The sequence below is a fragment of the Mya arenaria genome, chromosome 6, assembly GCF_026914265.1.
Source record: "Mya arenaria isolate MELC-2E11 chromosome 6, ASM2691426v1".
NCBI classification, from domain to species: Eukaryota; Metazoa; Mollusca; class Bivalvia; order Myida; family Myidae; genus Mya; species Mya arenaria.
The window spans coordinates 74,233,959-74,254,643 of NC_069127.1; the positions used below are offsets into that span (position 1 = coordinate 74,233,959).

Below are 20,685 nucleotides of genomic sequence, written 5' to 3' on the forward strand. Positions count from 1 at the left end.
TAACGGGTATGAGTGGGGAGGTATTCGGGCGGGAGGGGTAACGGGTATGAGTGGGGAGGTATTCGGGCGGGAAGGATAACGGGTATGAGTGGGGAGGGATTCGGGCGGGAGGGGTAACGGGTATGAGTGGGGAGGGATTCGGGCGGGATGGATAACGGGTATGAGTGGGGAGGTATTCGGGCGGGAGGGGGTAACGGGTATGAGTGGGGAGGTATTCGGGCGGGAAGGATAACGGGTATGAGTGGGGAGGGATTCGGGCGGGAAGGTTAACGGGTATGAGTGGGGAGGGATTCGGGCGGGATGGGTAACGGGTATGAGTGGGGAGGGATTCGGGCGGGAGAGGTAACGGGTATGAGTGGGGAGGGATTCGGGCGGAAGAGGTAACGGGTATGAGTGGGGAGGGATTCGGGCGGGAGGGGTAACGGGTATGAGTGGGGAGGGATTCGGGCCGGATGGGTAATGGGGGTATGATTGGGAGGGATTCGGGCGGGAGGGGTACCGGGTATGAGTGGGGAGGGATTCGGGCGGGAGTGGTAACGGGTATGAGTGGGGAGGGATTCGGGCGGGAGGGGTAACGGGTATGAGTGGGGAGGGATTCGGGCGGGATGGGTAACGGGTATGAGTGGGGAGGGATTCGGGCGGGATGGATAACGGGTATGAGTGGGGAGGTATTCGGGCGGGAGGGGTAACGGGTATGAGTGGGGAGGTATTCGGGCGGGAAGGATAACGGGTATGAGTGGGGAGGGATTCGGGCGGGAGGGGTAACGGGTATGAGTGGGGAGGGATTCGGGCGGGAAGGTTAACGGGTATGAGTGGGGAGGGATTCGGGCGGGATGGGTAACGGGTATGAGTGGGGAGGGATTCGGGCGGGAAGGGTAACGGGTATGAGTGGGGAGGGATCCGGGCGGGAGGGGTAACGGGGATTAGTGGGGAGGGATTCGGGCAGGAAGGATAACGGGTATGAGTGGGGAGGGATTCGGGCGGGAGAGGTAACGGGTATGAGTGGGGAGGGATTCGGGCGGGAAGGGTAACGGGTATGAGTGGGGAGGGATTCGGGCGGGAAGGGTAACGGGTATGAGTGGGGAGGGATTCGGGCGGGAGGGGTAACGGGTATGAGTGGGGAGGGATTCGGGCGGGAAGGGTAACGGGTATGAGTGGGGAGGGATTCGGGCGGGAAGGGTAACGGGTATGAGTGGGGATGGATTCGGGCGGGAGGGGTAACGGGTATGAGTGGGGATGGATTCGGGCGGGAGGGGTAACGGGTATGAGTGGGGAGGGATTCGGGCGGGAGGGGTAACGGGTATGAGTGGGGAGGGATTCGGGCGGGAGGGGTATCGGGAATGTGTAAGACTTGTAGGCGGGATGGGTTCCTGTTTCTTTTTTTTGACGATAGCACAATTGACTTGAGAGAAAAGTTATTGTAAAGCTATACACACATTCGATGTAAGAAATTATTAATTAAGGTATTTACTGCATTAAGAGTATTTATATACTCAGAAATCAATCAAACTTAGCCTAACAAATATTAAACAACGGTGTCATGATGAATTAATAAAATTGACAATTTCTTCTCCTTTTTCTCCTTTGAATAGTTATAAATATATAGAAATCTATAAAACTTCGGTATACAATCACTTTACATACATTGAATGACGGTGCCATGATGTATATTTTTAACTCTTTCTTCTCCTTTTTCAGGTATAAAAGGTAAGTTGTTTAACTATATACGTAGATTGAAATTCTTAAAAATACAGAACTCTTAAAGTATGAAGACTAGATAAAATGAAATTTGGCAACAAAGAAAGAACGTCTTACTTGAAAACGTTTGCAAATGAGACTAGTAATTTAGACCTCTCATTATTTAAAGATCTTCAATAGTATGTTTATGAGTATAAAACTCACCCCAATTTCCCAGGCTCAATACCTTACAATAGACACCATAGAATACAGCGCTATTACCAAAGATTTGGATTCACTCGTCTTATAGACGCATGTCTTATTCCTGAACTCACTAAAACATTTCCAAGTGTTTTTTTTTTCAATTTCTAACACATGTTTTACTTCTGAAAATAGGCGGTACCAATATCCAATATCAAACGGATCGTCATCCCTGTCCAGTGTCGGGCACAGCCGGCCTCCAGGTGGCGCCGCGCCGGTCGTGGAGCCGTCACACTTCATCGTGTATGAAAAGCCGTCGGCTCTCTCCTCGGGGCCGGCCACCCACGTCTGGGTTCCAGTGGAAAACGGACCCAAGGTCATGGACTCAAATGGCATAGAATTTGGCGAGGAGGAAGTTGTGCATCCAGCAGAAGAGAAATCTAAAATTGTAGAGCTTTAATAGCAATATGATACTCTAGTGTAAATATGTCATCCATCGCCTCCATTTGAGATTGTTCCTTCATATTCATGGTAGATCGTTGTATCAGTGTGTGTTTACCACGTGCTAAATAACGTCATAAATGCTACGTCGGAAGGCAACATTTTGCTTCAAATGAAGACAGTGTGTGTATACCACGTGATAAACTACGTCATATATGCTACGTCGGAAGACAACATTTTGCTTAAAATGAAGACTTAAATCAAAGATAACTTTTCCTTTTTAAATAAAAAAGGGCAGTCTATGCAGCTTAAACAGCCCCGCCTTCGTTTTAATACCGAAGTTTGATAAGGTGATTCGTTTCATCAAAAACTTCGACAAACCTGTTTCCAAAGTTATGTTTTGACAGTGCTCCGTCAGACGGCCGTATTGTGAAAAGGTTTGTCGGAGTGTTTTAAGAAACTAAACCCTCAATCAAACTCTGGTAAAAGACCGAAGCAGGGGTAAACGGCGTAGACTGCGCTATGTTTCATTTAAAATGGTGAAGAAATAGTGAAATTATCTTTGTTTAAAGTCTTCATTAGAAGCAAAATATTGCCATCCGACGTAGCATTTATGACGCAATTTATCACGTGGTATACACTCACTGGAAGACTTAAAACAAAGATAACTTCTTTTCTCCATCATTAAAAATAAATGGAACAAATGGTAGTCTATGCCGCTTAAAGAGCACCGCCTTCGTTTTATTACAGTAGTTTTAAAGTGATTAGTTACCTCAAACACTTCGACAGACCTGTATCTAAAACATTGTTTTAACATTTTAACAATGCTCAATGAGTATAAGTATGTGTATGGGTACTCTATATTTGCATGAGGTGCTGCGCTTATACGCAGATGTTGAGAAATGATTCTATGTACCTTTGATGTTATTTGAACGTATCGTGTATCATATCTTTGGTGACAGTGGTTTGAAATGTCGTATTTGTGTAAATAACGTTTGAATAGTTATATTTTACATCATGAGTTATTAACTTGTTCAAAAGTTTGTATTATTATTGCTACTGATTGTATTGTACTAGTATTTAATGACGAATAAAATGATAAATAGTTTGTGACATATCGTTATCTGCATTGCGGGTTACATGAACCACCGGTTTTATGACTATGACAGGTGGGCGCGTTTAGTTCAAATATGGTGACAAGTTTCAGCACTAGGCAAGAGTGTTGTGATGGTAAAGGTGTCCGCCTCTCACCCCAGAGGTCGTGGGTTCGATCCCCATAAGGAAAATGTTCTTTTGGCGTCTACATATGAACAGAGAACTGGTTTCTGCGGACACAGAGTGATTCAACGCAGCTCCTAGCTGTCTTCACAATCCAGCGAAAATAAATGAGAATAAACCACTAGTACCCAATGCGACAATTCAAATCTTCATCAAGAAATAGTAGATATTGAATTATTGCAATAAGCAGATGACTGATTCATCATGTAGAGAAATTCTTACATCAATGAATTAAATGTTGGTTTTCTATACGGTTGTGTACAAGAGGTATTGAATGCGCTGATGCATTTTTGATATTCTAAAGACGAATGTCGATATTTTCCAACATTTACTCTACTTCCAGAACATGAAATAGGGAACATAACAAAGAACACATTTCAAGTTCAACATATAACAATACACAAGACATTTAAGTATAACATTTTTAACAATTCATAAAAACCAGGTGCTAGGCACAAACTTGATTAGATCTGCTATCATATCTTAAATGGGCACTGAGATCTTTATATATTTAAAATGACGATATGCCCATTTGTGCAATTATACAAAAATACGTGGTTTGGGAATATGCAAAATATTATGAGTGTTGGTTTAAACCGCTGAGCATAGACATTGAAGTAAATGAACAAATAAGTGATACCTTTTCAATGACAACCTTTTGCATACATGTATCTTTTTTATAGCTATACCATGTAATTAATTTGCTTTTATTTCCTGCATTACATAACTTTGCCAGGATTCAAAATAAAGTGAACACATACCATATGAATATACATTTAACATAAACAGACAGGACTTAAACACCAGAAAGAGTCGATTTGCCCTACACAAAGTAAAAACACATTTCTCGTTTATTTAAATTAATAATAATGCATCTTGTCTGTCTGTTTTCAAACACAAATATTCAACAACAAAGTTTAAAAATAGATCTATTTTAAAATGTTTCAACAGATATTAGTTGTTTCATATTACATTTATCTAGTATCAAATTAAGCAACAAAATAATTACACCTTCAATACTAAAAGGAATTTTCTTGAGATTAAACCAGCATGTAACAAACAACAATTTAATTGAAACACTTCAAATATTTATGTTGTCTTTTTCAATAGACCGTCAACATTTAAAAGTCAACATTTAAAAGTAACGGTCAAGGTTAAAGATTTTGCATGACAATGAAGCTAATAGCTAGTAAGAGCACCACAAACCAAGCATCAACTATCGTCTGTTAAAACAGGGGACACGACTCAATAATAATTCAGCCAGAGTTATGCACCTTGCTATTAACTATCTTTAACAGGTGCCCTGATATAATAACATATACTTTGAATTAAGCAATTCATTCTGGTATAATAATTTATACAGATACTCTTGCCATATTACAGAAGTATCGAACACAAGGTAAAATTTTAACATAAAATGCTTCTGTAATATCATGGCAGTACTACATACAAATACATAGTGTTTTGTAAACATAAATTTCAATAAATATATCAAATTCAATTATGTAACATTTTTGCCTGAACATTATTTTCCGCAATGTTTAAATCTAAGATGACTTCATAATCATTGCCCATATCCCCCTCTAGCATTAACAATGAAATTTAATTTTATTTGTAGCTTAGATGTTCTTTTCAAAATACCTTTGGAACCTTTTAAAGGTGCACTCTTACTCCCAAATAAGATTTACCACAATTAATATTGTTTTAATATCCCAAAAAGGATGAAAAAATGTCGAAAACAATGGTTCTTATGAAGGAAACCAAGATTGATTTGAAGGCAATTACCACAAAACTCGGTATTTCTACCTTATGAGACTATAGTAGACCCAGTAAATCTTTTAGCATTCACCAATCATTCATCAATTTTGCACTTTCTGCTATTAAATACACGGTTACAATTTTGTTATCAATAATTAATATTTTCCTTAAAGGCATTATTAAGAAAGAAGTTAAAGGTTTATCAGCCAAAATTGATGTTTGACATACATGTGTATGTATTGATTTTGAATAAGAGTGTCACTTTAATAAATAAGTTACAAGGCCAACTTTCTTATTCCAAAACCGACTGCCACAGCCACTAAAGTCAGTGCTAAAGCTCCATATCCCAGCCACAAGTAGGTCTCATCATGGCCATCATTGTGTGTATCTCCTCCCTGAATGAAACCTCGCTGCAATGGAACTTCTTCTGAATTGTTATTCTTACTCTGATTCTCATCTGGTTCAAATGCATTGTCCCAAATTTCAGTTTCATCATCATTATTCCTATCAGAATGTACATATCTGTTATTATTGTCATTTTGGCTAGATTCTGAATCACCCACCCGTTCTTTTATGGCACATGGCACTGGGGTTGTCTGTGTAACATTAACATTTGTTTTATCATAGGTTGGCACTTTCTTAACATCAATTCTATCGCCATCCCCATTCTGACTGCTATCAACTGGAACGCAGACAGCCCTATATTGTGAACCATCGCTGAGATCATGAACAAGTTCACTGGAATGATTCTCTTGTTCAAAATGGTTACCATTTTTGATATACTGGTCACCATTTGTAATTTGTTGGTCACCATCTTTTACCAGTTGGTCGGCATTTTCGATATTTTGGTCACCAAATATGACATCATCATCATCATCAAACCCAGACTCCACATCAGCAGGCTGTAGAAAGGCCATACTGGTGTCTTCATCATTTTCCGTGTTTTGTTCCATTTCACCTCTATCATTTCCGGTGTCAGTAAAATCAAAACCAACACTAGAGGCATACCTACTCCTTTTTTCCCTCAAACCATCATTTTTGGAATCATTTCTGAGATCAACTGGATTAAGCAATATATCATTGTTTGCTGCATTGTTTTCATCATCAGTTCTGTCTGTTAACTTCATAGCATCCACACTGTCTGTCACTGAAAATATTCCTGAAGTTTCATCATTTTCAACTGGAGTATCACTTTTTCTTCTCTCATTACCATCATTATCTGTAGGCTGAACAGTATTTGCATCCCCATCTTTACCCTGACTGATACTGTCAGGGTCTTTACTAGTAGTTGAAGCAAGGCCATTCTCATAGTCCTTATCATTGTTATTCTTCAACAATACATTGCCACGGTGAAGCCCGGCCTGAATGTGAAGGTCAATATGTTGACTGCCATGTGACTCATGACCCCTGTTGACCACAGTGTCCCTGTGCCTGCGAAAGTACTCACTGACCTCAAGGTCTGCATCTGCAGAGCTCTGATTGTCAGAGGATGACTGGCTGGGGTCAAAGTTCATCACTGAGTTCTGAAATTAGAAGAGAGACAGAAAATAGACACCATCTTTTAAATGAAAAATAATTAAGAGCCCGGTTTCAAATAGTTTATTATGTAAACCAAGGATAATTCCACACGTGGAAGGCTCTGAAAAAGTAACTTATATAATTCATTTATGATTGATTTTAACTATTTAAAAATCCTAAATGGATCTTCAATGTTAAGACATACCCATCCGCCCTGTTTGACAATGAAATCTGCCGCCAGGTCAGCCACCAGCTGTGAACAGTTGTCGATGATCCCGCCTACTTGCCTTTGTCCTGTCTGGAGCACATCCCAGACCAGCCGCTGCCCAAACACCATCAGCAGCGCCACCTAGAGGACAACAACAGAGACTAAAAACACTAAAACTTATGATGGAACTTGCTAAACATGTTTATTTTGATATGGTGAACACCAGCACCAATTTTTATATGAATAAAATTACTTAAATTGTTTCCGAGTGATTGCTAAAATAATTGAAGTTTTTACAAGACCATCTCATCAACTGATGACACCATGGACAAGACAAGACCTTCATCTCTTTCACTGAACAACAGACAAACAAAAACTTCTTAAACTACAACTTCTAAAGCATATCAAACGATAAATTGTTTGTTAAAAAATGTCTCAATAGTTATTCATAAATCTTTATTGAGATTTCATCAATGTAATGTTTTATTCTGCTACTAACAGTTTCAGGGGTGAAGGCAAACATGTTCTACGTGACTTTAGATAAAGAAGCAGAGATATAATTTTTTCACTTTATACTGCATAAGATTAAGAAACTACTAACGTGATGCCAGCCGCTAACATTCGCTTGTATGAGAGTACTGGCAATATCTCTAAGCTGCGGGTATGACAGGCCCTGTATCTGGGATGGTGTTAACGAACTGAGAGCTGTGGTAAGCTGGGAACCATACTGGACCCGAACTTCATCTCCGATCCGGGCGAGCATCAAAGCCGCCTCAGACTGGGGGGTGATTGGGGTTAGACGTCCCCCTGTGGCACTGGACAGCTCCCGGCTACTGCTGGCTAATGCTGTAAATAGAAATCATATTGAAGATTTTGTCTACACTCTGTCATATTTTAATAGAGCAAAATCAATGTGGCATTTTTGATTAATAATGCACTATAGTTTTCAAAAAGAATCTTTGAGTTGATCATAGTTGGCCTCTCTTGCTTTAAATTTGGTATGAAACACATTAAAGTATGCAGCTGTATGTCTTAAACCAGTTTAATCCCCAAGACTAGTGGTCACATTAAAGTATGAGGCTGTATGTCTTAAACCAGTTTAATCCCCAAGACTAGTGGTCACATTAAAGTATGAGGCTGTATGTCTTAAACCAGTTGAAACCCAAGACTAGTGGTCACATTAAAGTATGAGGCTGTATGTCTTAAACCAGTTGAAACCCAAGACTAGTGGTCACATTAAAGTATGAGGCTGTATGTCTTAAACCAGTTGAAACCCAAGACTAGTGGTCACATTAAAGTATGAGGCTGTATGTCTTAAACCAGTTGAAACCCAAGACTAGTGGTCACATTAAAGTATGAGGCTGTATGTCTTAAACCAGTTGAAACCCAAGACTAGTGGTCACATTAAAGTATGAGGCTGTATGTCTTAAACCAGTTGAAACCCAAGACTAGTGGTTACATTAATGTATGAGACTGTACGTCTTAAACCAGTTGAAACCCAAGACTAGTGGTTACATTAATGTATGAGACTGTATGTCTTAAACCAGTTGAAACCCAAGACTAGTGGTCACATTAAAGTATGAGGCTGTATGTCTTAAACCAGTTGAAACCCAAGACTAGTGGTTACATTAAAGTATGAGGCTGTATGTCTTAAACCAGTTGAAACCCAAGACTAGTGGTCACATTAAAGTATGAGGCTGTATGTCTTAAACCAGTTGAAACCCAAGACTAGTGGTTACATTAATGTATGAGACTGTACGTCTTAAACCAGTTGAAACCCAAGACTAGTGGTTACATTAATGTATGAGACTGTATGTCTTAAACCAGTTGAAACCCAAGACTAGTGGTTACATTAATGTACGAGACTGTATGTCTTAAACCAGTTGAAACCCAAGACTAGTTGTTACATTAATGTATGAGACTGTATGTTTTAAACCAGTTGAAACCCAAGACTAGTGGTTACATTAATGTATGAGACTGTACGTCTTAAACCAGTTGAATCCCAAGACCAGTGATCACATTAAAGTATGAGGCTGTATATCTTACACCAGTTTAAACCCCAAGACTAGTGGTCACATTAAAGTACTAAGTTGTATGTCTTAAACCAGTTTAATCCCCAAGTGGTCACATAATTTGTCAGGCTTTATGTCTTAAACCAGTATAATCCCCAAGACTAGTGGTCACATTAAAGTACAAGCATGTAGTATAAGGATGTATGTCTTAAACCAGTTTAATCCTTTGTAGTCGCATTTAAGTATGAAGCTGTATGTTTTAAACCAGCTTAAATCCCAAGTGTTTTTACATGTTACAAATCCTATAATTGCTACTGTACCAAGCCTCTAACCTTCATCAAACTCTGATTCCAGTTCTTCCATCTCAGAATTAAGCCCTGTCTGCAGTGAAAGAAGAATATCGTCCAGCATGACTGGTTCACATGGAATGTTCAGTCTCAACTTGGAGCGGTCAGCAACACCACTGCCTGCAACACCTTGTAGAGATAAATATATTTTTTAGTTTGAAAACTGGTTAAAATACCAGTCAATGAATACTCAATTGTAAATTTTAATGCATGTTCAGCGTGGTCATGTAACACATGTGACCATGCAATGAATTTTTTACACATGAAATTGTGTAGGACTTTATCTCTTCTTTTTCCAAACATTTAGTGGACGAATTAATATTACATGTGGGCGCTCATATAACAAGAGCTGTCGTAAGACAGCGTGCTCGACTTTGCCACTTTGACTTAGAAGTGAATACAATAACAATGTAATATTACCAAGTTTGGTCTATTTATGTCAAACCTAACTAAAATTATTCAATACATACCTAGTGACTTTGATGCTGCCCTCCCACCACCCCAAAAATGACGCAAGTCATTCAAATAACTTGATTTCCCATTATGAAAATGTGGTAAAGAATATACAAATATGCCTTTCAAAAGATATTAAAATAAAATTAAAAAAAAAAAAATATATATATAATTCAAGGGCCATATAGTATAGCCCTCCTTGTTTTCCCTTGGTAAACTAGAACTGTAAGCCATAGGCTAACGAATACCCCCCACCCCTCCATGTCTAGGTTGTTTGCCCTGGAGTTAGGCCGGACAAAGCTAATTTTGCCTACAAGGGGAGATAACTCCAGTCAGGGTCATGTGACCTGTACCAAATTCACAGAGGCGAAAGTTTACAACATGGCCATTAATTTCTGAAAGTTTGATAAAGATTTGTTGAATAATAACAAAGATGAATCCCGGACAGGGCTTATTTTGCCTACTTTAACACATCAAGGGGAGATAACTCCAGTCAGGGTCATGTGACCTGTACCAAATTCACAGAGGCGAAAGTTTACAACATGGCCATTAATTTCTGAAAGTTTGATAAAGATTTGTTGAATAATAACAAAGATGAATCCCGGACAGGGCTTATTTTGCCTACTTTAACACATCAAGGGGAGATAACTCTGGTCAGGGTCATGTGACCCGTACCAATTTCACAGAGGCGCAAGTTTACATCATGGCCATTAATATCTGAAAGTTTGAAAAAGATTTGTTCAATAACGACAAAGATGAATCCCGGACAAAAAAAAACGGACGGACAGACGGACAGACAGACGGACAACCCGATTCCAGTATACCCCCCCCAAACTTTGTTTTGGGGGGTATAAAAACTGGTTAAGAATGTAAAAATGTGCCTGTCAAAAGAAATAAAAAAATATATATATTCAAGGGACATAATTTGTATTTAGAATTAAAATGGAGTTATGTTTCTTGTTGTAAGATGGTCGTAAATAATTTTGAATTTTATTAAGTCAATTGAATGAATGGTATTGGAGTTTTAAGTGAAAATTCCAACATGCCCTAAAACTTTAACCTGCCCTAAAACTTTAACCTAAGTCAATCAGGGGCCATAACTTGTATTGAGGATAATATGGAGTTATGTACGGAGTTATGTAACATCATTGTGTGATGGTCCTGAACAACTGTGTGAAGTATTAAGTCAATTGAACAAAGGGTATAGAAGTTATTTATAAATATCCCAACCTGCCCTAAAACTTTAACCTAAGTTTCATAGTCAATCAGGTGCCATAATCTGTGTAAAGAATAATATGGAGTTATCTAACCTCATCATGTGATGGCCCTGAACAACTGTTTGAAGTATTAACTCAATTGAATGAAAGGTATTGGACTTATAAGTGAAAATCTCAACTTGCCCTAAAACTTTAACCGGACGCCGACGCTGGAGCGAGTAGTATAGCCCACCTATTCTTCGAATAGTCGAGCTAAAAATCATGAGGCAAATGCCGTATAATAACATTAGAACCGGATAAAAAAAATAGTCATGTATATATATATATATATATATATATATATATATATATATATGATTCAGTACCACAGTCTAACCTACCCATTTGTTGTGCATCAGCAGTTTGATCAGTTTGTGTAGGTTCCAAATTATCTGCCTTATCTTCTATTCCATCATCCTCATCATAATCTATATTATCATCCTCTATATGGTCATCTGCATCTTGCTCTGTCCTTTCAACAACAGAGCCCTGGGTGCCTTCAAATGATTCGTCTTCCACAGTTGGAAGAGTGTGAAGACTCTTTCTCAAGTCAAGAAACCCATCTCTGTAGCTGAAACTTCTCGAGCTCATGATGCTGGAAGCATTGGAACCATCATACTCATCATCAGCATCACTTGCGTAGCTAAAGTCTTCTAAGCTGCTTACATCACTGTTCTGTCGCTGTAATGATAATGGCGTTTTCTGTGGACTGACTGGTGTACTTCTCGTACTTCTTTGAGCTCTCAACCCTGATTGAAGAACAATACCATGTTTTGAGAACATAGTAATATCCAAATCTTGGGGAGAGACTATTGAATCTATGCTATCAAATGTTGGAATGTTATGTTGATATTTATGATATTTATAACCCAGGTTATCCTCAGAAGCAGGTGAGTCTAGTTTACGTTGCAGAGATTTTAGTCTACCTAGCTTCTTCAAATATGGTCGCCTTTTGCCAGGACATGCACTTAGAGATTTGCTTTTTGTAAGTGTGGGATGTGATTTGGAAAAAACGGCACTGTGGTGAAGTGCATCATTATCATCTTCTTCAATATCAATGTCTGGCGAAGTTGATATGTGGCCTTTGTACATTTCAGGAGGAACCATTCCCATGAAGTTAAGCATGACAAATTTGGTCTCTGACACAAAGTCCATGGATTTTGACAATCCAATTTGGTGAAGCTTTTCACACTTATAACCTGGATTGCCTTCTTCAATTTTCTGTGGACTTTTTAAAGTTAAACCAGGTTCTGAGCCTTCTTCAATTTTCTGTGGACTTGTTAAAGTTAAACCAGGTTCTGAGATAGACTTCATTTTACTTTTATCACCAGACTCCGGTGACATGTTGTCGTCTTGATGTTTCATGTTCTGGAAAAAAAAACTTATGAGAATTCGGGCTTGTCCTTCCAATGTTGCCAAGAGTCTAATAAGGACTACTGTTTTTTGTTATTTTACATCCTGTTCAACTGTCAAGTCAAATAAATACATTCTGGAATACTATTCAGCACAAGACATTGGGGCATGAAAATATTTTTGTTAATGTTAGACTAGTAAAAACGAAATAAAAAAACGAAATATGAAAAATGGTTATCAGTGTTAAAAATTTGACCACAAAAAAACCCTCACTTTTTTAGTCAACTTTTCATTTTGACAGGAAGTTGATGAAGTTTACATTGGAAACCGGATGCGTGTAAACGTCATCGAAATTAGGAAATCACGAGAAAAAGGCAACTTCCGGTTACTTGTCAACTATTATTTAGAAGTGATTTTTGTTCTGTAATTTCGTTTATTTACCTGCAAAGATGGCACTTAGTGATCAAGATGTACAGAAGCAGGTAATGTATTGCGATACAGTTTCTTTTTTTCTATACAGATTTTTTAAAGAAAAGTCTGAACATTTTAATTTTTGTCAAATTTAAAAAGTCAATGAAGATGTAGTCCACCTAAATGGCCGTCAACGAGTCTTTGACGATTTGTTTACTTTAATACTATGGCAGACTCGTGACGTCCACCATCAATTTTGAAATTATCTCCGGTATAAATTCAAATTTCTACGAAAATATTATTGCCTACTATTAAACACATATTTATTTATGTCATTATGCCAAAAAACATGTTCAGATATCATAAAACACTTACTGGGTACATGTGTCAATTGTTTATCAAGTATCCCGATATCTGTAAATCTGACAGGTTGTGTACATATAACGGTATTCGTGACCCAGAATATATTTATGTGAAAATAAGGAGTCTAATAACAAATTAAATCCAGTTTAGATCACTGTCGTGTATATATTGAACAACTTTGTCATTATTATTCAACATCAATGCACAACATTACCATATATTATTTCCCCGGTGTTAAATGGTAGAGAGTTGTAGTGTTACAAGGATACATAAGAAATGTCAAAATTATAAAAAAAAGTAACCCTGATCGCTCATTATTGGAGCTAGTGTAAGATGAAAATTTATTTCTGGAGTGATCACAAACAGTAACAATTTGACAGGTGGTGCAGCCCTACAACCCCAAATATGAATGCACAGAAAATAGTTTCAAAATACAAACGGGAGCTGTTTAGTTTAAACATATTTATTTTACAACGATTGTGAAACAAGTTATTACAACATTATATTAATCACTCTCATTGGCACAATTTTACGCGAGAGTGTGGTCTTGTGTTGTGGGGGAAACCGGAGAAAACCCACTTGTCCGGCTTGGTGACCACAAACCAAACTCACATGCGCCCATGGGAATCGAACCCAGGTCGCCTAGGTGAGAAGCGAGTGTGCTAACCACTGCGCTAACCGGACAACCTAAAAAGATAATTGAAAGCAAACACACATCATAAAAATAATTTATCAAGGAAAATATGTTTTTCAAAAATAATATGTTTGCAATTTTTTCTTGCTTTGGAATCCACTTGCCCATTTGATATATGTAACTAGAACCTTCTTGCTATCTTATTCAATGTATAACTTCCTACTTGCATGTGGTATAAAATTGACCCCTTTTTCATGCTCAGGCTTCATTTATTTATTTTCTCAAATTTGAGAAAAAAGTATGTGTTAGCATGGGGCTCAATTTCGGCCTCAAAATGGCCAGGAAAAAACCTGACTTCTATTTTGGCTTGTCCTTGTGTTTTCGAAGTCAGCTAACAGTGGTTCATGATGTTAACTTGCATTCAATTTTGATATTGACGTGTTTTTTGAGGAGTGATCAAGTTAATGTAATAAGGGATGACCTAGATCATTCATATTTAAAGCATTCAATATTCGTTTTCATTTTCAGATCAAGCACATGATGGCTTTCATTGAGCAGGAAGCCAATGAAAAGGCAGAAGAAATTGAGGCCAAGGTAAATCATCAATAAAACATCCTAAGTTTAAGGGTTTAAAGGAAGGAGTTTTCAATTTAAACATCACTTATTTGTAATTTAATTTCGTATGTTGTTTGAACAGTCTAAGAACAGAGAAATCACTTTCATGATGGTTTTGGTCCCTTAAAGATAAAAAAAAAATTGTAAGTTTTTCAAATTATATTTTTTTAAATGGAAATCAAATCCTAACAGTCTCAATAAGATACAGTAAATGTACATGATTGTAAATGAGTGTTTTGGGGGACAGTGGTCCTCCGTGTAAAATCAGACATCGTGATGCTGTTTGAACATCAGTGTGCAAGTGTACTTAACCTATCATAGCTAAGTGGGTTACCAGGGTATTTACCACAGACTTGCAGTGATTGTAAAAGGTCAATGGTTATACCCATTTTTTGACAACGACCTGACTTTGCCACTGATAAAGTAACTATATTCCATGAACGAAAAAAATACATATATGGGTACTACATGTTTACATTGTAAAACTTTATACAAATTTAATAAGAATGGACAAAAAATAGTATACTAGCAATACATAATGTTTCATTTTGAGTTTAAATTTGTTTACAAGTAGAATGTATTGAATGATTCGCATGCATATTAACCTTCAACTTTTTCTATTAGTACACACATCAGTTTATATAATGGAACATTCCATAAGCTTTGAAAATATTTTCCGTGCCATGGAAATATTTCAATCTGCCTCGCCAGGTAACATTTCAAAGTACGGTGACATCTTGCCAACCATAGTGATACACTACAGTTATTTCAATAATATGGTAAACAAATAGGTTAAGGAATTTCGCCTGTAGTTAACTTAAGACTTAACTTAAGTTTTTAATATAAAGGTTGCTATAGGTAGCACACAATCATGGATAGGTAACACACAATAACGGCATGTACCACATTTCAGGCGGAGGAAGAGTTCAACATTGAGAAGGGGCGTCTGGTTCAGCAACAGAGAGTCAAGATCATGGAGTACTATGAACGCAAGGAGAAACAGGTGGAGCTGCAGAAGAAAATGTAAGCTTCCTGTTTTGTTGCTTATGTTAATTATCACATATTATCATTTGTAATAAATATTGCATCTTTGAGCCATTGGGAAACATTCACTGTTGTTAAGATGTGATTATGCTTCACATTTCAAGATAATATATATATAAAGTACATATCATGAAATAGATCTTTGATTAGGTCACCGACCTATTAACCAATGTATATGGTTTTTAGGTCCGTGATTGGTCATACAAACATGATACTGTGCCATACACATAATACTATTAATAATAATAATCAGATTTTTTTAAACTGAGGCTGCACGAAACAGGACATGCTATTTAATTTTCCTAAATGTATCGAGAGTCGATAAATAAAACTTGTATATTAATTAAGAAAAGATGTTTCTGATGGAAGATATCCTATTATTATGTTTAATGTTTTTAGTCAGAACTCTAACCTGTTGAACCAGGCGAGACTACGCGTGTTGAAGGCAAGAGAGGACCATCTCAAGGTAACACACAAGTCAACACACATCTCCTACAGAAGCCATGATTTTCCACTTTATAGTCATGATTAGATCTTTGCCTCTAGGACATGTATATGGCAGATTTCTTCTTTTGTCTTGAAAAGACAAAAAGAAAATCTTATTAGGTTAACAAAAATTTAGTTGAAAGTTTTTAAAAGTCTGTTTTTTTAAAAAAAGGCGGTTGAGCCATTGTGATGTTATTGTCATCAACATATTTTTGTGGAGAAAATTAAACCTTGGCCATAATTAAACAAGTGTTCCAAGACATTCAAGTGAAACTTGATAGGCATGCTGCCAGAGTGAAAAAAATGCATGTGTAGAAAGGCTTGTTCCTGTGTCTTTTATATTTGTTGTTTTCATATACAGTTCCCCCTCTACAGCACCATTACTCTATTTTACTTCAATAAGAACGTTATAGAGTATGTATGTATTGGAGAAGGTAAACCCCATGAAAATCTTGAAAATGAAAGTATGCAGTATTATTACCCGGTAATGGATATAAACCTCTACTTTTTCCCAGGTCTTGATAGAGGAGGCTAGAAAACAGTTGGCTAAGATCACAGCTGACAAGGGCCGGTACAAGAAACTCCTGATCGGACTTATTGCTCAGGTGAGGTATACTTTGTAATGATTGTTTTAATTGTGACATTGTGTAATCATATTTGATTTTAAATGGAACATATGTATAACAGTTGTAAAATTGAGGAGAAGTGGTGCCTCTTGAATAATCTGTTAACTTCTTTGAAAAGTCTAGAACAAGAAATCTTATTAGTGGTTGCTGTTATATAATGTTTTATATATCTTTTGTTCAGGGTCTGTATCAGCTACTGGAACCAGAGGTGACCCTCAGGTGTAAACAGCAGGACCTTGACATGGTTATGGTGAGCAACTGTAAATCAAATATCGTCACCACAATCAGAATTTTAATCAATAAGTTCTTTCAATTAAACCATACCCTGTATTCATGAATTTGACTTTAAATTTGACTTTAAAATGTAACTAGCTAAGCTATATGACATTTTGAAAATGCCTGGCAACCATTGTCATATGTTCTACAGTTCAGGGTTAATCCTGAAATGGGGATTTAAAGCTTTTATCTTCAGACTATCATAAAAAATGTTGCTTGCATCAAAAACAGTAGGAAGTAGTAACTTGAAATGATTAAAGATTATTTTGCAAACAATTTCAAAAGGGGTCTGAGCCCATATTCTCTGCTTTCGTCATGAATCCCTCATACTCAAACAGACCCCTCCGGAGTTCTTCAGAATTGATAATTTTTAGCTGTTAGATCTCTGTATTGTACTGTTGTCTGGCTTGTGCTAATTTAAAACACTGATAATAACTTGAACTGCTTTATATTAATACAGATTCATACCAAGAAAAAATATGCTTTTTTGCCTTTGAACTGTTTATACACCGAATTCATGGCAAAAGAGTAAAAATATTTTTTTGTGAACCTTATTTCCAGGATGCATGGCCTGGTGCCGTTGAGGCTTACAGAAATGCCACTCAGGGGAAGAAAGATGTCAAGGTTACTGTGGATACAGAAACATTCCTGGGCAGTGATGTGTAAGTTTATCTTTTCAATATACTTTTTATTACTGGTACATTGTAATACATAGTATTTCTTTTCAATTATCGTTCAATACCTGCCCAGTTGTAAATACACATTTGGAGTAAAATATAAGCAAATCATTAAATTTCAAACAAGTATACCAGTGCTTAGATGGTGTAGAGCTGATTTTCAAGGGTGGCAAATATGTGGTGGAGAACCAGCTAGGGAGTTGACTCAACCCCATGAGCGGACAGATTATTCCAAAGCTTATGATTATTCTTATCCCCCCCTGTCTATATTTAGGTCTGGCGTTTTGGATCTGGCCTTCCAGGTAGGCAAGTTTGTTGTAAAGAACACACTTCAGAGCCAACTCATTCTCATGTGTGGACAGATGATTGCCAAGCTTTGGCTTATTCTAATTTCTTTCCCTGTCTGTATTCAGGTCTGGCGGTATGGAGCTGTTCCCCTTTAAGGTGGCCAGTTTGTGGTGGAAAACACGCTTTAGGGATGAATCAATCTCATGAAACGACAGATGTTTTCCAGGCTTTGGATTACTCTAATTTCTATCCTGTCTATATTCAGGTCTGGCGGTGTGGAGCTGGTCTCCCAGGGTGGCAAGTTTGTGGTGGAGAACACACTAGAGAGTCGACTCGACCTCATGAGCCGACAGATGATACCCGAGCTTAGAGTTATACTCTATGGAAGAAACCCAAACAGGAAGTTCTCTGACTAGTTAATGCATAAATTAGGATTAAGAACTTTTTACACATTTTTTGGTCAATATTTTCTAAAAAATGATTGTTCAATAATATCAAAATCTGCTATGGGAAGTTCACTGAATAATGATTATATACCTTAAGACTTACCTGGTAGAACTTTATATTTGTTTCGTAATATTTTGTACTTTTGATGACCATTGTTAAGGAATTTTAATATGATAAACTAACTGCTTTATGATTGATTTTCTATGTTTTAAAAAAAAATCCTTTATGGAACCGATAAAGCAGTTCAATTGTTGGAAATTTCAACATTATAAACTTGATTCTGTTATAAAGGTGCCATTACATAAAACATGTAAAACTGCATTGAACATTCCTTTGACCTTTATTGTGTTAAATTTTGTACATTCGTATTTAGTTGGGCCATGACTATTCTTGAAATCCATGTTCAAAGCCATTTAGAAATTGTATTAACTTTTCTTCCTTGGAAAGTCTCAACTAAAAAACATTGATATGTCATTTTGAATAATTGCTTTCTATGCTTGAATCCCTCTGGAATATTTATACGCAACATTTGTGAAAGCAGTTTAAAAACATATGAAAATGTTGTACTATCTAGTCTAATCCAGATTTTGTGTATGTAGAACTGATTTGTAATAATATTATAGGTTTTCACATATATATATATATAGTTCAAGAATGCATGTCATATCAGGTATGAGCCAATCATCAACGTAATCCGAGTGTTTATACTTCCAGTAATAAAACTTAGAACAGCTTTTACAAGTAAGCTGCATCAACCCTATGTTTTGCGTTATTTGACACATTTCCATTAAGTTCTGTCTCGAAAAGTACTATTAAAGATGCAAGAAATGAAGTACCTCTGGTATTTGTTTGGATGTGCTTTTGATTGACTTGTGTGTAACTCTTAGTTTGTACAAGTGTGCAGGGTTAGATGCAGATTGCAGTATACATAGTTGTTTCTCATCAGAAGAGTGCTGTGATGTTCACATGTAAAAGGACTCCCTTGCCCTCCCCAATATGTTTGGGCCCATGTCCCCCTACCGTCAGGGGACCTTTATTTATGCTTGTGTATTCTCCCGGTCTTGAATATACTTGACAACCTAGAATATACCCCTCTGTCTGCTTGTAGAACGTTCAGTAATGGCCGCCATTGTTTGATTGTAGTGCACTAGCCTTTACCATCAAGTATTCTCTACAAATTTAGTAACTGATGAATTTGTACTATCCTTACTCATCGGGTTATCAAGATGAATGTTATTTACTTTGCCAAATTGAGCAAAACTTGAACAAGAAAAATAGAAGAAAACTATTAGTGTAGAAGTATGTATTAATAAGTTTGATTGATATTGCCTTGCATACTATTGTATTTCACTGCTACATAAACATTGCCTATCTGCTTGTGTTTCTTGAATTTACGATTGTATCTTGCATTGTTAACATTTGCAGTGTTTTAATGTACGATAATTGCTTTGTCCCGTGTACAATCCTTCAGTAGTGTCCGTTTGTATAATAGACTTTGTATACATGTTAATATTTCCACTTTGAAAGGGTATTATTGTTATTAATAATTATGTAGATTAAAAGATATTGTATATGGAATAAAAAACAGACAATAGTTCTATGTTCCTTGTTATTCACCAATTAGCAACAGTGCTTAGATTTGCTTTTCAAAGTTTACCTGACTATTTGTGGCAAGGATTATTTTCTTTTTTCACCACGTGTTCTACGTAACTAATCATTGTAAAAGACCAATCCTCTTATTAAAAATGTAGTGGTTTTTGACAGTGTAGAGCACCTACTATTACCCCTGGTGGGACTTCCGTGGAGTAATAGTAGATGTTATACATGTGTAGGCATCTGCCTCTCACCAAAGAGATCCCAAACTCAGCCACTATCAGCCTTTATCACTATCCAGCCAAAGTATTATAGTATAGTATAACCCAAGAGTGACAGGCTCGGAGCTGCACATGAAGTTGCAACACATTGACATGTTCTGGTTGCTTTACTTTCGTAGACAGGGCCTTAAAAAAAGGTTTGGTTAGGGCTACATCCTTTTCAAAAATAGGTAGGGTAGGTAGGCCTCTTTTTTCTTTCTTTTTATTGGGCTTTATATAAGAATGTCATTTTCATCACTGGAGAGTGGTGTTAAAGTGTTAAACCAAATGTATTTATTTTTTTAGGCCCAGCCATCATACTTGAAGCACAAAATATTTTAATGTCCAAATTAGACAGGTCTGACAGCACAGCATTTGGATATTTTATTCCGTTGTTGTGGCAGCTATTACTCAAACATCAATACATGTCTTTCACAATTATGTTCATTAATACAACACACAA

The 20,685-nt window shown here is 37.2% G+C and overlaps 2 protein-coding genes across 3 annotated transcripts; one reads left to right on the plus strand and one right to left on the minus strand.

Annotated features, from left to right (window-relative positions):
• Positions 1–3,924: 3,924 nt before the first annotated feature.
• LOC128238918 (uncharacterized) lies at positions 3,925–12,817 on the minus strand. 2 transcript variants are annotated; one of them, XM_052955249.1, is made up of 6 exons: positions 12,776–12,817; positions 11,491–12,517; positions 9,426–9,560; positions 7,683–7,927; positions 7,079–7,222; positions 3,925–6,878 (listed from the first exon to the last, which is right to left on the minus strand). In XM_052955249.1, exons 2-6 carry the CDS (start codon positions 12,512–12,514, stop codon positions 5,631–5,633), a joined length of 2,796 nt encoding a protein of 931 aa, XP_052811209.1. In that variant the 5' UTR covers positions 12,515–12,517; positions 12,776–12,817; the 3' UTR covers positions 3,925–5,630. The 2 variants fall into 2 exon arrangements, with proteins under 2 accessions (XP_052811209.1, XP_052811208.1); XM_052955248.1 differs by having other exon boundaries at positions 9,426–9,569; positions 12,776–12,815.
• Positions 12,818–12,835: 18 nt separating this feature from the next.
• Positions 12,836–19,963, plus strand: LOC128238919 (V-type proton ATPase subunit E-like). Its single transcript, XM_052955250.1, has 8 exons — positions 12,836–12,984; positions 14,439–14,504; positions 15,439–15,548; positions 15,969–16,035; positions 16,571–16,660; positions 16,863–16,931; positions 17,519–17,619; positions 18,188–19,963. Exons 1-8 carry the CDS (start codon positions 12,952–12,954, stop codon positions 18,336–18,338), a joined length of 687 nt encoding a protein of 228 aa, XP_052811210.1. The 5' UTR covers positions 12,836–12,951; the 3' UTR covers positions 18,339–19,963.
• Positions 19,964–20,685: the final 722 nt, after the last annotated feature.

Coding starts and splice junctions, on each gene's coding strand:
- LOC128238918 (XM_052955248.1), bottom strand. CDS start 12,514: ATGAAACATCAAGACGACAACATGTCACCGGAGTCTGGTGATAAAAGT. Junction 9,570..11,490: donor TGCTGATGCACAACAAATGG/GTAGGTTAGACT, acceptor TATCTCTACAAG/GTGTTGCAGGCAGTGGTGTT. Junction 7,223..7,682: donor ATGTTAGCGGCTGGCATCAC/GTTAGTAGTTTC, acceptor GTTGTCCTCTAG/GTGGCGCTGCTGATGGTGTT.
- LOC128238919 (XM_052955250.1), top strand. CDS start 12,952: ATGGCACTTAGTGATCAAGATGTACAGAAGCAG. Junction 12,985..14,438: donor ATCAAGATGTACAGAAGCAG/GTAATGTATTGC, acceptor TTTCATTTTCAG/ATCAAGCACATGATGGCTTT. Junction 16,036..16,570: donor CAAGAGAGGACCATCTCAAG/GTAACACACAAG, acceptor ACTTTTTCCCAG/GTCTTGATAGAGGAGGCTAG.